Below are 16,556 nucleotides of genomic sequence, written 5' to 3'. Positions count from 1 at the left end.
GCTTTATTATTTCAAGAAAGGTAAAAATGCAACTGAAATGCACAAAAAGATATGTTCAGTGTATGCAGAAGGTGCTGTGACTGATCGAATGTGTCAAAAGTGGTTTGTGAAGTTTCATGCTAGAGATTTCTTGCTGGATGATGCTCCCCGGTCAGGTAGTCCAGTTGAAGTTGACAGCGATCAAATCGAGATATTAATTGAGAACAATCAACGTTTCACCACATGGGAGATAGCCGACATACTCAAAATGTCCAAATCAAGCATTGAAAATCATTTGCACCAGCTTGGTTATGTGAATTGCTTTCACGTTTGGATTCTACATAACTTAAGCAAAAAAAAAACCTTGACTGTTTCCACGTGTGATTCTCTACTTAAATGTAACAAAAATGTTCCATTTTTAAAACAAATTGTGACAGACCATGAAAAGTAGATACTGTATAGTAATGTGGAACGGAAGAGATTGCGGGGCAAGCGAAATGAACCACCACCAACCACATCAAAGGTCAGTCTTCATCCAAAGAAGGTGATGTTGTGTATATGGTGGGATTGGAAGAGAGTCCTGTATTATGAGCTCCTTCCGGAAAACCAAACAATTAATTCCAACAAGTTCTGCTTCCAGTTAGACCAACTGAAAGCGGCACTCGACAAAAAGTGTCCAGAATTAGTCAACAGCAAACGCATAATCTTCCATCAGGATAACGCAAGCCAGCATGTTTCTTTGATTACCAGACAAAAACTGTTACAGCTTGGTTGGGAAGTTCTGATTCATCTGCTGCATTCACCAGATATTGCACCTTCGGATTTCCATTTATTTCGATCTTTACAAAATTCTCTTAATGGAAAAAAATTCAGTTCTCTGGAAGACTGTAAAAGGCACGTGGAACAGTTCTTTGCTCAAAAAGATAAAAAGTTTTAGGAAGATGGAATTATAAGGTTGCCTGAAAAATGTCAGAAGGTAGTGGAACAAAATGGTGACTATGTTGTTCAATAAATTTCTTGGTGAAAATGAAAAATGTGTCTTTTATTTTTCCTTAAAAAACCGAAGGCACTTTTTGGCCCACCCAGTATATTAAATTTTACTTATCCTTTCATCTGTTGTTGATGGATGTATTGGTTGTTTTCCCTTTTTGCCACTTGTGAATAATGCTGTTATGAACATTGATGTATAAGTATCTGTTTGTGTCCCAGCTTTCATTTCTTTTGGTATATACTTAGAAGTAGAATTACTGGATCATATGGCAGTTCTATGTTTATCTTTTTGAGGTACTGCTATACTGTTTTTCCACAGTGGGTGCGCCATTTTATATTCCTAACAGCATCACACTCAGGGTTCCAGTTTCTCCACATCCTCACCAACGCTTGTTATTTTCTTTACTCTTTTTTTTTGTGTGGGTGGGGGTTAATAGCCTCTTAACGGGTGTGAAGTGTTATCTCATTATGGTTCTAATTTGTATTTCCCTAATGACTAGTGATGTAGAACATCCTTTTGTGTGTTTATTGGATATTTGTATGTCTTCTTTGGAGAAATGTCTATTCAAGTCCTTTGCCCATTAAATTTTTTTTTGTTGAGCTGCATATTTTTATTTTTTATTGAAGTATGTTGATTTAAAATATTGTGTTACTTTCAGGTGTACAGAAAAGTGATTCAGTTTTACATATACATACATATATATACATACACATATATATGTGTGTATATAATGGGTTGCCCAAAATGTTCCTTCAGTTTTTAAGTAAAAATAAAAGACACATTTTTCATTTTCACCGAGAACTGTATTGAACAACGTAGTCACCGTTTTGTTCCACTACCGTCTGCCATTTTTCAGGCAACTTCATAATTCCATCTTCCCAAAACTTTTAATCTTTTTGAGCAAAGAACTGTTCCACGTGCCTTTTACAGTCTTCCAGGGAACTGAAATTATTTCCATTAAGAGAATTTTGTAAAGACCGAAATAAATGGAAATCTGAAGATTCAATATCCGGTGAATGCAGCAGATGAATCAGAACTTCCCAACCAAGCTGTAACAGTTTTTGCCTGGTCATCAAAGAAACATGCTGGCTTGCGTTATCCTGATGGAAGATTATGCGTTTGCTGTTGACTAATTCTGGGTGCTTTTCGTCGAGTGCCACTTTCAGTTGGTCTAATTGGGAGCAGAACTTGTTGGAATTAATCGTTTGGTTTTCTGGAAGGAGGTCATAATAGAGGACTCCCTTCCAATCCCACCATATACACATCACCTTCTTTTGCTGAAGACTGACCTTTGGTATGGCTAGTGGTGATTCATTTCGCTTGCCCCACAATCTCTTCTGTTCCACATTGTTGTACATTATCTACTTTTCATCGCCTGTCACAATTTGTTTTAAAGATGGAACATTTTCATTACGTTTAAGTAGAGAATCGCATGTGGAAACACCATCAAGAAGGTTTTTTTGCTTAAGTTATGTGGAACCCAAACATGAAAGCAATTCACATAACCAAGCTGGTGCAAATGATTTTCAGCGCTTGATTTGGACATTTTGAGTATGTTGCCTATCTCCCACGTGGTATAATGTTGATTGTTCTCAATTAGTGTCTTGATTGCTATCAACTTCAACTGGCCTACCCGATCGTGGAGCATCATCCAGCAAGAAATATCTAGCACGAAACTTCGTAAATCACTTTTGACACATTTTTTCAGTCACAGCACCTTCTCCATACACGGAACATATCTTTTTGTGCATTTCAGTTGCATTTTTACCTTTCTTGAAATAATAAAGCATATTATGCAAAAAATGTTGCTTTTTTAATCCATGTTCGATATTAAAATGGCTACACAAAAATTCACTAATTTTAGTAAGTCTTTTTTAAAATGCATGCTGATATGACAGCTGTCACAATACAGTCTAACAAAATTGTTTCGAATGAAGTTAAAGATGACAGTGCTACTAGAGCCATCTTATGCAAAAAACAGAACGAACTCTTTGGCCAACCCCATATGTGTACATGTGTATGTATATGTGTATTATTTTTCAGATTCTTTTCCATTATAGGTTATTACAAGATATTCAGTATTGTTCCCTGTGCTATACAGTAAATCCTTGTTGTTTGTTTTATATATAGTGGTATGTATCTCATAATCCCATACTCCTAATTTATCCCTCCCCATTACCCTTTGGTAACCATAAGTTTGTTTTCTATGTCTGTGAGTTTGTTTCTATTTTATATTTAGATTCATTGTATTATTTTTTAGATTTCACACATAGTATTATATAATATTAGCCTTTTTCTGTCTCCGTATGATAATCTGTAGCTCCATCCATGTTGCTGCAAATGGCATTATTTCATTCCTTTTTTATGGCTGAGTAATATACCATTGTGTATATATACCACATGTTCTTTATCCATTCATCTGTTGATGGACAATTAGGTTGCTTCCATGTCTTGGCTATTGTAAATCGTCCTTTTATGAACATTGTGCTGCATGTATGTTTTTGAATTAGAGTTTTTGTCTTTTCTAGATATATGCCCAGGAGTGGGATTTCTGGATTGTATAGTAACTGTAGTTTTCATTTTTGAAGGAACCTCCATACTGTTTTTTATAGTGGCTGCACCGGTTTACATTCGCACCATCAGTATAGGAAAGTTCCTTTTTCTCCACATCCTCTCCAGCATTTACTATTTGTAGACTTTTGCTGATGGCCATTCTGACTGGTGTGAGGTGATACCTCATTGTAGTTTTGATTTGCTTTTCTCTAATAATTAGCAACGTTGAGCATCTTTTCATGTGCCTGTTGTCCATTTCTTTTTTGGAGAAATGTTTGTGTAGGTCTTCTGCTCATTTTTTGATTGGGTTGTTTTTGTTTTTTTTCTATTGAGTTGTATGAGCTGTTTATATGTTTTTGACATTAATCCCTTGTTGGTCGCATCACATGCACATATTTTTTCTGAGTCCGTAGGTTTTCTTTTTACTTTGTTCATGGTTTCCTTTGTTGTGTAAAAGGTTTTAAGTTTGATTAGGTCCCATTTTATTACTTTTGTTTTTATTTCTATTGCCTTGGCAGACTGACCTAAGAAAACATTGGTATGATTTATGTCAGAGAATGTTTTACCTATGCTCTCTTCTAGGAGTTTTATGGTGTCGTGTCTCATGTTTAGGTCTTTATTTTACGTTTTTTTGTTGTATATGGTACGAGGGAATGTTCTAACTTCATTGATTTACATGAGGTTGTCCAGCTTTCCCAACACAACTTGTTGAAGAGACTGTCTTTTCTCCATTGTATATTCTTGCCTCCTTTGTTGAAGGTTGATTGACCCTAAGTGTGTGGGTTTATTTCTGGGCTCTCTATTGTGTCACATTGATCTGTATGTCTGTTTTTGTGCCAATACCACACTGTTTTTATTACTGTAGCTTTATAGTATTGTTTGAAATTTGGGAGAGTTATGCCTCCAGCTTTGTTCTTTTCCCTTAGGATTGCTTTGGCAATTCCAGGTCTTTTGTGGTTCCCTGTTACTTTTAGGATTATGTGGTCTAGTCCTGTGAAGAATGTCATGGGTAATTTTATAAGGATCATATTAAATCTGTAGATTGCTTTGGATAGTATGGCCGTTTTACCAATATTTATTCTTCCAAACCAAGAGCATGGAATATCTTTCCATTTCTTTGAGTCAACTTCAGTTTCCTTTTTCCTAGTTCTCAGTTTCCTTTTTCCATGTTTTATAGTTCTCAGGGTATAGGTCTTTCACCTCCTAGGTTTTTTTCCTAGGTATTTTATTTTTTTGTATGCTGTTGTATCATATTATTTATTTTTAAAAATTATCTTAATTTTAAGTTTTGTTTATTTCTTTGGCTGCACCGTTCAGTTTGCAGGATCTTAGTTTCAGAACAACGATTGAACCCAGGCCATGGCAGTGAAAGCACTGAGTCCTAACCACTGGATCGCTTGGGAACTCCTTGGATGCTATTTTAAATCAGATTTTTTTTACTTTCTCTTTCTGATATTTCATTGTTAGTGTAAAGAAGTGCAACAGATATCTTTTTTCTTTTTTTAAAAAAAATTATTTGTTTATTTGGCTGCATTGGGTCTTAGTTGCAGCACGTGGGATCTTCATTGCTGTGTGCGAGATCTTCGTTGTGGCATGCAGGATCTTTAGTTGCGGCATGCGGGATCTTTTTAGTTGTGGCATGTGGGATCTAGTTCCCTGACCAGTGATCGAACCAGGGCCCCTTGCATTGGGAGCACAGAGTCTTAGCCACTGGACCACCATGGAAGTCCCCAGAAATGCAATAGCTATCTGTATATTAATCTTGTATCTTTCTACCTTGCTCAAGTCATTTATTAATTCTAATAGTTTTTTTGTGGCCTCTGTAGGAATATTTGTATAGGGTATCATGTCATCTGCATATATTCACAATTTTACCTCTTCTCTTACAATTCAGATACCTTTTATTTCTTTTTCTTATCTGATTGCTGTGCCTTTGCCCATTTTTGTATTTGGTTGTTTGGTTTTTTTGGAGTTGAGTTATAGGATTTCTTTATGTTTTCTGGTTATCAATACCATTTCAGATATATGATTCAGAAATACTTTCTCCCATTTTGTGGATTGTCTTTTCTTCTCTTGATAGTGACCTTTGATGCACAAAAGTTTTTCATTTTGATGAAATCCAGTTTATTTTTTGTTGTTGTCTGTGCTTTTGGTATCATATTCAAGAAAGCATGACGAAATCCAATGTCATGAAGATTCCCCCTCTATTTTCTTTAAAGAGTTTCATAGTTTTAGCTACTATTTTTAGGTCTTTGATGCATTTGGAGTTAATTTTTGTATGTGGTGTGAAGCAGGCATCCACTTTATTCTTTTGCATTTGGTTATTCATTTTTTCCAACACCCCATGTTGAAAAGACTGTCGTTTTCCCATTGAATGTTGTTGATACCCTTCTTAAAAATCAGTTGACCACATATATGCAAGGCTTTATTTCTGGGTTCTCTATTCCATTGTTCTATATGATTGTCCTTTTGCCAGTACCATACTGTTTTGATTATTTTAGCTCTGCAGTTAGTTCTGTTTTTTTAATTTAAGTATAGTTGATTTACCATATTGTGTTAGTTTCAGGTTTACAGGAAGGTAGTTCAGTTTATATATATATATATATATATATATTCAGATTATTTTCCATTATAGGTTATTACATGATATTGAATGTAGTTCTCTGTGTTATACAGTAAATCCTTGTTGCTTTTGCAGTTAGTTTTGAAGTCAGGAATTGTGAGTTCTTTAATTTTGTTGTATTTCACAACTGTTTTGGCTGTTCAAGATTCCTTGAGATTCATCATGAATTTTAGGATGGAATTTACTGTGTCTGTGAAAAAAACTGTTGGAATTTTGATAGGAGTTGAATCTCTAGATCACTTTGGGTAGTATTGTCATCTTAACAATATTTATTTGTGTCTTTAATTTCTTTCAGCAGTGAAAGTTTTCCTGTTTTGCGGCTTTCCGTAAGTCTTTCAATTCCTTGGTTAAATTTATTCTTAAATACTTAATTCTTCTTGATGCTATTGTAAATGGCATTGTTTTTTTTAATTTCCTTTTTGGATTGTTCATTGTTAGTTTGGAAAAATGCAGCTGATTTTTGCGTGTGAATTTTGTATCCACCAACTTTACTGAATTTGTGTATTAACTGTTAAGAATTTTTTGTGGTATCTTTAAGGTTTTGTACATGTAAGATGTCATCTGTGGACAAAGATAAGTTTACTCTTCTTTTCCAGTTTGGATTATAATATGCTATTTTAAACAGTTGTTAAGTGAACAAAAATGTAAAGTTAATTACCAATGATTTGTTTGTAAAAAAGACCATTTTTGGTCAGTATACTCATGAACATATGTCCAAATTTTAGAGACTCTATATGGTCCATTGCTAGAAGACAGCCACCCATCTGTGTGAGCAGGTAGATGAATGGGGGAAAATGAAAAATAGTTTTTGTTTTGTTTTTGTTTGGCCATGCCGTGAGGCTCGTGGGATATTAGTTCCCCAAACAAGGATTGAACTTGCGCCCACAGTAGTGAAAGCGCTGTGTCCTAACCACTGGCCAACCAGGGAATTCCCGAAAAATAGTTTAGGATGTTACCATTGTGGAAGACTGGGTAATGCATACACAGGATCTTTCTTACAACTGCATGTGAATCTACGATTATCTCAAAATGAAAAGTTTAATTTAAAAAAGGCTAGCTCCTTTACACATATACTTCTCCAAATAATGCAAAAGAGGTGAAACACTAGTAATTTTTAGAACTCCACATTTCTCATGGAAGAAATGTTGTAAAACATTCAGGGTGAAGAAAATGGCCCATAGTTAAAAACACTGACATTAGTACTTAAAACTTGTCTGAAATCCAGTCATTTATGATATGGTTAGCTTACATTAGGAATTTAGAATTTTTTTGGTTCTCTTGAAGATAGGTAGATTAGATGTCATTGGTCATTTACATCAAGCCCATGTTGTAATTGTGTGTTTGTGAGTATGAAGGCTGATCAGATTCTTCTTCAATCAAGATTTTTAACTATTCTTAAGGATCATTTTAAGGACTTGTACCTAGAACCTAGAATTAAGTAATGTATAGTACTGGTGGAGTAAGCTTCACATTTTGGTGGAGGAGGAAGAGAGTGACAGCCACGTCTGGATTTAATAAAAATAACTTAGAATAGTTCACAATTATAAAACTGATAAGTTAATGTGTGCAGTTTTGCCTTAGGAAAAGATCCTTCAATTTACAAAAGGGTTGATAAGTGTTGTCTTTCAAACAGTTTATTTGGTGTGTTTAAAATATCATTTCCACAAATAAGACTTAATTCCAAGGACCATCTCCAATGTATGACTCTAGAAATGAGGCAGATTTTAAAAGCTGACATCAGAGCTTTTATAAATGAATGAATATTTCCCTTCTAAATAGTCACCCTTGGAGGCCATACTGAAACCAATGATGATGTCATTCCTGAGGATACTTCAAGAACTCTCCTTTTGTAACCAATTTAGAAGACATGCAAGAAATTAAGTCTTCAGGAATACTTTGAATTTTGGCAAAAACTATTTTTAATGCACCTGATAATCTTTCATTATTCACCATACTTGACTCTAAATGACATTTGGCTATTTCCAAATATCACATCTGCCCTTAGAGAAGATTTTTCAAATGAGTGGGCAAATTTTTTAAGTATCAATTTTTTTTCACCATTGGACTTATAGCTGGTCTCATAATATATAATATTACACAAATATGTTCATTCCTAAGAATGCTGTCCTTCAGAGAACAAAAAAATTCTGATTGTATCCTCTTGTTTTAATTTTTTCATATTGAGGTACTATTAATGGGCTGCATTGATTTATCCATAGTCTTGACCTTGTTCAGCTACAGTATGAATTCATGTGATAGCTGGCTTTGTAGTTGGATTGCTGTGAATTCTAGGAATGAGTGCGATAATCATTATGCTGGTTTGCTGTGCTCTTTCATTTCTGAAGTACAGCGCTTTTGCTGTTTGGTAATCTGTTGATGAAACAAGATGTAGAATGACATCGTCCATTCTTATTTTTAGATTTTGGTTACCAGGAATATTGTGTGCCATTGGTTGACATGTAGCGTCTTTTCCTCTGGTTCCATTCTCTAATTGAAAATTAAGGATACTGAGTGACTTGATGATAATTTTTTTGTACATCTGGTTCATTTCCAAAGGAAGGTTATGGCAAAAAGTAGAAACCATACCCTCTTGGTACCTATATTCTAGAGTCAAGTTTGTTTTAAGATTATTTAAAACAACCCTCTCCACCAAAACAACCAAAATCCCACACACAATGTCTAGTTGCAGTATGCCTGTTAATTTCATTTCTTTTTCGTTCACTAAATATCTTGGGATCTTCCTAACCAAACGTAGAAAAATGGTACAGAGGGGCCACTGGGTTTGGAGCCCAGCACCCTGCTTGAATCAGAGTGGTATCTGGCCCATGAAGGCCTGACTGAGATGTTACCTGTTTCCTAATTTTTTTTTTTTTTTTTTTTTTTTTGCGGTATGCGGGCCTCACTGTTGTGGCCTCTCCCTTTGCGGAGCACAGGCTCCGGACGTACAGGCTCAGTGGCCATGGCTCACGGGCCCAGCCGCTCCGCGGTATGTGGGATCTTCCCGGACTGGGGCACGAACCCATGTGCCCTGCATCGGCAGGCGGACTCTCAACCACTGTGCCACCAGGGAAGCCCCTAATGTTTTAATGTGCATTCTTTTGATGATTAGTGAGGTCGGTGTGCGTTTTCTCCCATTTTTTTTGGTTACACAGTTATATTCCCTTTTTAAAAAATTTTTTGTCTTTTATTCATTTATCTACTGGGAATTTAGTATTGTTATTATTTTTTGGCCATGCCACATGGCATGCAGGATCTTAGTTCGCCCACCAGGGGTCAAACCCATGCCCTCTGCAGTGGAAGCATGGAGTCCTAACCACTTGACTGCCAGGGAATTCCCAGTATTATTTAGTATAATAAGAATCTTTATCTCTTTATTTTCAGATGAGTTTGCCTATTAAATTTTGGTTATTTTTTTGGAGGTTGCATGCAGAAGTTTTATTTCTTATGTAAAGTTTTATTACTTACATACATTCTTTTTTTTTTTTTTTTTTTTGCGGTACGCGGGCCTCTCATTGTGGCCTCTCCCGTTGCGGAGCACAGGCTCCGGATGCGCAGGCTCAGCGGCCATGGCTCACGGGCCCATCCGCTCCGCGGCATGTGGAATCTTCCCGGACCGGGGCACCAACCCGTGTCCCCTGCATCGGCAGGCGGACTGTCAAACACTGCGTCACCAGGGAAGCCCTACTTACATACATTCTTGAATTCCTTTCTCTATTTTGCATTTTCCGTTGAGGTGAAATTCACATAAAATAAAATTAACCATTTAAACCATTTTAGTATATAATTTAGTTTTTAAAGTTTTTACTAAATTCACAATATTGTACAATTGTCACCACTTTCTAATTCTAGAATATTTTTATTGCCCCCAAAAGATAACTTATACCACCCAATTTCCCCCTTCCTTTATCCCCTGGCACCCACTAATCTACTTTCTGCCTCTGTGGATTTGCCTACTTGGACATTTTACATATATAAATGGAATCATCCAATATGTAGGAATTTGTGTCTGCATTTTTTTTTTCAGTATGCAAGCCTCTCACTGTTGTGGCCTCTCCCGTTGCGGAGTACAGGCTCCAGACGCACAGGCTCAGTGGCCATGGCTCACGGGCCCAGCTGCTTTGCGGCATGTGGGATCTTCCTGGACCGGGGCACGAACCCCTGTCCCCTGCATCGGCAGGCGGACTCTCAACCACTGTGCCACCAGGGAAGCCCTGTGTCTGCATTGTTTAGCACAAAGTTTACAATGTTCATCCGTGCTTAGTATAGATGAATATTTCATTCCTTTTAATTGGGGTATAATATCCCATTGTCTCTTCATCAGTTGATGGATATTTGGGTACTTTTCACTTTTTGGCTGTTATGAATATTGCTGCTATGAACTTTTGTGTTTAGTGTTTTGAGTGTGGGCATATGTTTTCATTCTCTTGGGTATATATCTAGGAGTCGAATTGCTGGGTTATTTGGTAACTCTGTGTTTAACTTTTTGAATTACTACTAAAATGTTTTTCATACTGACTCCCATTTTACATTCCCACCAGCAGCGTACGTAAGTTCCAATTTCTTTCCATCCTTGCCAACCCTTATTTTTTAAAAAATTATTATCATATCCATTCTAAAGAGTGTAAAATAGTATCTCATTGTGGTTTTGATTTATATTTTGCTCTAATGATTAATAATCTTGAGCATTTTTTCATGTGCTTCCTATTTGTGTATATTCTTAGAATTGTATATCTAACTTCTGTTTTTTATCGAGGTATAGTTGACTTACAAAGTTGTGTTGATTTCTGCTGCACAGCAAAGTGATTCAGTTATAAATATATATACATTCTTTTTTAAAAATATTCTTTTCCATTATGGTCTATCATAGGATATTGAATATAGTTCTCTGTGCTATATAGTAGGACCTTGTTATTTATTCATTCTATATATAAAATCTTACATCTGCTACCCCCAACCTCCCATGCTATCCCTCCCCCAACCCCCTCCCCCTTGACAACCACCAGTCTGCTCTCTATGTCTATGATTCTGTTTTTGTTTCATACATAGGTTCATTTATGTCATATTTTAGATTCCACATATGTGATATCATGTGGTATTTGTCTTTCTCTTCCTGAGTTACTTCACTTAGTATGGTGATCTATAGTTGCATGCATGTTGCTGCAAATGGCATGATTTTGTTCTTTTTATGGCTAAGTAGTATTTCATTGTATATATGTACCACATCTTCTTTATCCATTCATCTGTCAGTGGACATTTAGGTTGTTTCCATGTTTTGGCTATTCTGAATAGTGCTGCTATGAACATAGGGGTGCATGTATCTTTTTGAATTATAGTTTTGTCTGGATATATGCCCAAGAGTAGGATTGCTGGATCATATGGTAATTCTGTTTTGGCTTTCTGAGGAACCTCCATACTGTTTTCCACAGTGGCTACACCAACTTATATTCCTACCAACAGTGTAGGAGGGTTCCCTTTTCTCCACACCCTCTCCATCATTTGTTATTTGTAGACTTTTTAATGGTGGCCATGCTGACTGGTATGAGGTGGTACTGCATTGTAGTTTTGATTTACATTTCTCTAATAATTAGCGATGTTGAGCATCTTTTCATGTGCCTGCTGGCCATCTGTATGTCTTCTTTAGAGAAATGTCTATTTAGGTCTTCTGCCCGTTTTTCAGTTGGGTTGTTTGGTGTTTTGTTGTTGAGTTATTGTATATCTAAGTTGTTTAAAACCCATTTCAAATTGGATTTGCCGTTTTACTGTTTAATTGTAAGAATTCTTTACATTATTAAAAGGGTATATATTTTATAAAAGGATTATTTTATTATTTTTTATTATTTTTTATTTTTTTGCGGTACACGGGCCTCTCACTGTTGTGGCCTCTCCTGTTGCGGAGCACAGGCTCCGGACGCGCAGGCTCAGCGGCCGTGGCTCACGGGCCCAGCTGCTCTGCGGCATGTGGGATCTTCCCGGACCGGGGCACGAACCCGTGTCCCCTGCATCGGCAGGCGGACTCTCAACCACTGTGCCATCAGGGAAGCCCTATAAAAGGATTATTAATGCTTTTTCAGATATATGATTTGAAAATAGTTGTCATCAGCTATGTGGGTTGTCTCTTCACTTTCTTGATGGTATCTTTTCATACACAGAAGTTTTGAATTCCAATGAAATAAGTTTTATCTGTTTTCTTTCTTGCTTTTCAGTTTAGGAAATCTTTTATTAGAAATGGGGTATATGTTTATTTTCTGCATTTTAAACTTTTAAGTTTTTTTTTTTTTGCGGTACATGGGCCTCTCACTGTTGTAGCCTCTCCTGTTGCGGAGCACAGGCTCCAGACGCGCAGGCTCAGCGGCCATGGCTCATGGGCCCAGCCGCTCCGTGGCATGTGGGATCTTCCCGGACTGGGGCACGAACCCATGTCTCCTGCATTGGCAAGCGGACTCTCAACCACTGCGCCACCAGGGAAGCCCTAAATTTTAACTTTTTATAACCCTGTTTGTTGGATTACAGATATACTTATTACATAACTTAATAGGATATGCTGTGATAATTTAGTTATATAAATATTTCCATGGGAATCTGTGAGCTCTTCTAGGTCCTGTTCTATTCATCTTAGTGTTGGTCATTTATACATTTATTCTGTTCTAAGCAGAAAATAGAATAATAAACAAAAGAACTACTGAAGGCTTCCAGAGACTAAGTGCTCAGGAAATATATTTGATACATTACTGGATTATTATTTTAAATGATGTAAAGCAAAATCTCATACTACCAGCATTTTCCTTGAATAGTACTTTTTAATTTTTTAATTTATTTTATTTAAGTATAGTTATTTTACAGTGTTGTGTTAATTTCTGTTGTATAGCAAAGTGATTCAGTTATACATATATGTATATAGATGCATTCTTTTTCGTATTCTTTTCTATTATGGTTTATCACAGTCCTTGAATTATACTTTTTTAAAAAAAATTAATTTTGTATTGGAGCATCGTTGATTAACAATGTGTTAGTTTCAGGTGTACAGCAAAGTGATTCAGGTATACATATATGCATATATATACATTCTTTTTCATATTCTTTTCCATTATGGTTTATCACAGTCCTTGAATTATACTTTGATTGTAGATAAGTGTACAGGTAGATTTTGTTACTCATGTTTTCATATCCTCAGTGAAATAAAGAAAATTCATTTTCTTTCTTATTTTAAGTATGCATTCTTTCAGACCACTTACAGTGTAGATATATTTTCAGTTTGTTAAACTTTATATTTAATTTAATATATGACCTGGTAAGTTAGGATATTCTTAAAATTTTTATTTTGACAGTGAAAGCAAGTTGAATACATTGGTGCAGAAGCTTCATGACTTTCTGGCACACTCATCAGAAGAATCTGAAGAAACAAGTTCTCCTCCAAGACTTGTGATGAACCAAAGCACAGGTAAATTGAAAAAGGATGTGTAACATCTTCTAGTCTATTTTCCATTTATTTTTGAGCAGGTGCAGTTATTAAAGTCTTTAATAGCCCCTGTGTATCTAGTAGTTAGATAATATCTGATACTTGAGATTTTAATTCAGATAAGTAAAAAGTATAAGGTTTTATGGTTATAGGTGCTTAGAGAAGCATATACTTAGGGTTTTGTGTGTAATAGAAATGCTTTATAGAGGTGGGTGATGAGGTTATCTGTTTAAAATAGATAGTATTAGAAGTTGTAGGAATAGTACAGAAATATATTATCCTAGAAGTTATGCATGTATTACGAGTTACATTTTTTATTGTTTGATAACTTCTTTGAGTAGATTTGGTACATAAATTTGTTTTTAATAAAAAACAACATCTCCTCTCTACCTCCATTTTTCCTTTTTAAAAGTATCTTGTATCATATATGATGATTACCATCATTTGTTTTGAGGTTTTTAAGGGTAGCCACATATATAAGAGGTGAATACACACACACACACACACACGCACACACGCACACACGCACACACACGTACTTGCACACAAACACAATATGTACAAAAAGGGTGAAGAGTGGTAGATCACAGTGAAAAGTTCAGCCATATGTGTAATTAGAGTACCAGAAGGAGAAAAGAGAGAATGGGTCAGAAGCTGAATTTGATGAGATATTCACTGAGCATTTTCTTTTTTTGGTTTAAAGATTTATTTATTTATTTATTTTATTTATTTTTGGCTGTCGGGACTTAGTTGTGGTGTGCCGTCTCTTTCATTGTGGTGCTCAGGCTTCTTTCTAGCTGTGGCGTGAGGATTTTCTCTTCTCTAGTTGTGGCGCGCAGACTCCAGGGCTCTGTAGTTTGCAGCATGCAGGCTCTCTTGTTGAGGTGCGCAGGTTCTCTTGTTGAGGTGCGCAAGCTCAGTAGTTGTGGCGCACAGGCTTAGTTGCCCCATGGCATGTGGGATCTTAGCTCCCTTACCAGGGATCGAACCTGCATCCCCTGCATTGTAAGGCGGGTTCTTTACCAGCGGACCACCAGAGAAGTCCCTCGCTGAGCATTTTATAAAAGTGAAGAAAGACATCAAGCTGTAGATTCATGAAACACTATGAACCCCACGCAGGATAAATAGAAAACTACAACTATGAATATCATAATTAAACTCCTAAAGAACGAAAACAAAGAGAACAATCTTAGGAGCAGCCAGAGGAAAAATGTCTTTGCTTTTTGAATGTTGAATGTTCTGAACAACAGTAACACTGATAGCTCATTTGACGACAGGAATTTTAGAAGCTGGATGATGAAGAAATGATTTATTTAAAGTGAGAAATGAAAATAATTGCCAGAGTCAAAGTTTTCTCAGTGAAAACATCTTTGAAAAGTGAAGGTGGAGTAAAGATAAAAAGTGAGAACTTGATGTCAGCACACCGACACTAGAGGAAATAGTAAAGGGTTTTCTTAAATGAGAAGGAAAATAATTCGAAATGGTGACACCAAAATACAGGAAGTTACAAATAACAATGGGAGGGATAAATAGGTGAATAAAATGAAATCTGTACTTTTATCTAATCCACAGTCCGTAGTCTTAATTCATAAATTGCCCCAACAGTGTTTTCATAGGTAACTTCTCGCCCCGCAAGTCCAGGATCCAGTTGAAGATGCCACATTGTAAATAGTTATTTGGTCTTTAGCCTTTTCATATCTGAAACAAGCTGGAACCATAACATTTATCAAATGTACAGATATATTATTTTGGTGGTTGTCCCTCAATGTGGATTTGTCTGATTAGTTATAATTAGATTGGGATTTTAAATTTTTGGCAGGATTGCCATGTAAGTGGCATTATGTTCTTGTCCATACATCATATCACAAGGTATGTGATGTAATCTCCCCGTTTATTGGTGATGTTAACTTAGGCTACTTGGTTATGGTTGTTTTTCTAGGTTAAGCCACTGTAAAGGTATGATTTATTCCTTTGTAACTAATTTGTTGAAGATTACTTTGAAATTAACTTAGGTTTTTTTTTTTTTTTTTTTTTTTTTTTTTTTGCGGCACGCAGGCCTCTCACTGCTGTGGCCTCTCCCGTTGCGGAGCACAGGCTCCGGATGCGCAGGCTCAGCGGCCATGGCTCACAGGCCCAGCCACTCCGCGGCATGTGGGATCCTCCCAGACCGGGGCACAAACCCGTGTCCCCTGCATCGGCAGGCAGACCCTCAACCACTGCGCCACCAGGGAAGCCCCCTTAGGTATTCTTTTCATCATCGGAAGTGAGCTTTTATGGTTTCTTACTGCAAATTACCACAAACTTGGCATCTTAAAACAACCCGGATTATTTATTTATTTATGGCTGCATCGGGTCTTCGTTGTTCCACGTGGGCTTTCTCCAGTTGTGGCAAGCGGGGTCTACTCTTCGTTGTGGTGTGCAGGCTTCTCATTGCAGTGGCTTCCCTTGTTGCGGAGCACGGACTCTAGGACTCTAGGTGTGCGGACTTCACTAGTTGTGGCATGTGGGCTCAGTTGTTGTGGCTTGCGGACTCTAGAGCGCAGGTTGAGTAGTTGTGGCACATGGGCTTAGTTGCTCTGCAGCATGTGGGGTCTTCCTGGAACAGGGATCAAACCGGCATCCTCCACATTGGCAGGTGGATTCTTAACCACTGCACCACCAGGGAAGTCCCAACCCAAATTTATTATCTCATAGTTCTGTAGGTTTGGAGTCTAGGTGGATTTTGATGAGCTCTGCTAAGGGAATCACAAGGTCTAAGTCAAAGTGACAGTAAGACTATGTTCCTTTCTGGAGACTCTGTGGAAAAATCCATTTCCATGCTCATTCAGGTTGTTGGCAGAATTCAGTTCATTGTGGTTGTAGGCCTGAGGTCCCCATTTCTTGCTGACTATTGGCCAGGATCCTCTCAGCTCCTTAATTTCCTCTCACATGGCCCCCGCCATCTACAAAGACAT

General features: G+C 36.9%; 1 protein-coding gene across 10 annotated transcripts in view; it reads left to right on the top strand.

Annotated features, from left to right (window-relative positions):
• ATRX (ATRX chromatin remodeler) overlaps nucleotides 1-16,556 on the top strand; it is a 248,863-nt gene that overhangs the window by 39,504 nt on the left and 192,803 nt on the right. For 7 of the 10 annotated variants that reach the window (XM_082865333.1, XM_082865332.1, XM_082865329.1 and 4 more), the window contains exons 3-4: nucleotides 6,442-6,472; nucleotides 13,472-13,584. In XM_082865333.1, the coding sequence (XP_082721459.1) occupies nucleotides 6,442-6,472; nucleotides 13,472-13,584 (144 nt within the window). The remainder of the gene's footprint in view (nucleotides 1-6,441; nucleotides 6,473-13,471; nucleotides 13,585-16,556) is intronic. The other 3 variants (XM_082865330.1, XM_082865334.1, XM_082865326.1) reach the window with 1 other exon arrangement.

The sequence above is a fragment of the Leucopleurus acutus genome (assembly GCF_964270905.1).
Source record: "Leucopleurus acutus genome assembly, chromosome: X".
Lineage (NCBI taxonomy): Eukaryota > Metazoa > Chordata > Mammalia > Artiodactyla > Delphinidae > Leucopleurus > Leucopleurus acutus.
Note: the sequence above shows the minus strand (reverse complement) of the source record. Positions and strands in the feature narration are given on the sequence as shown.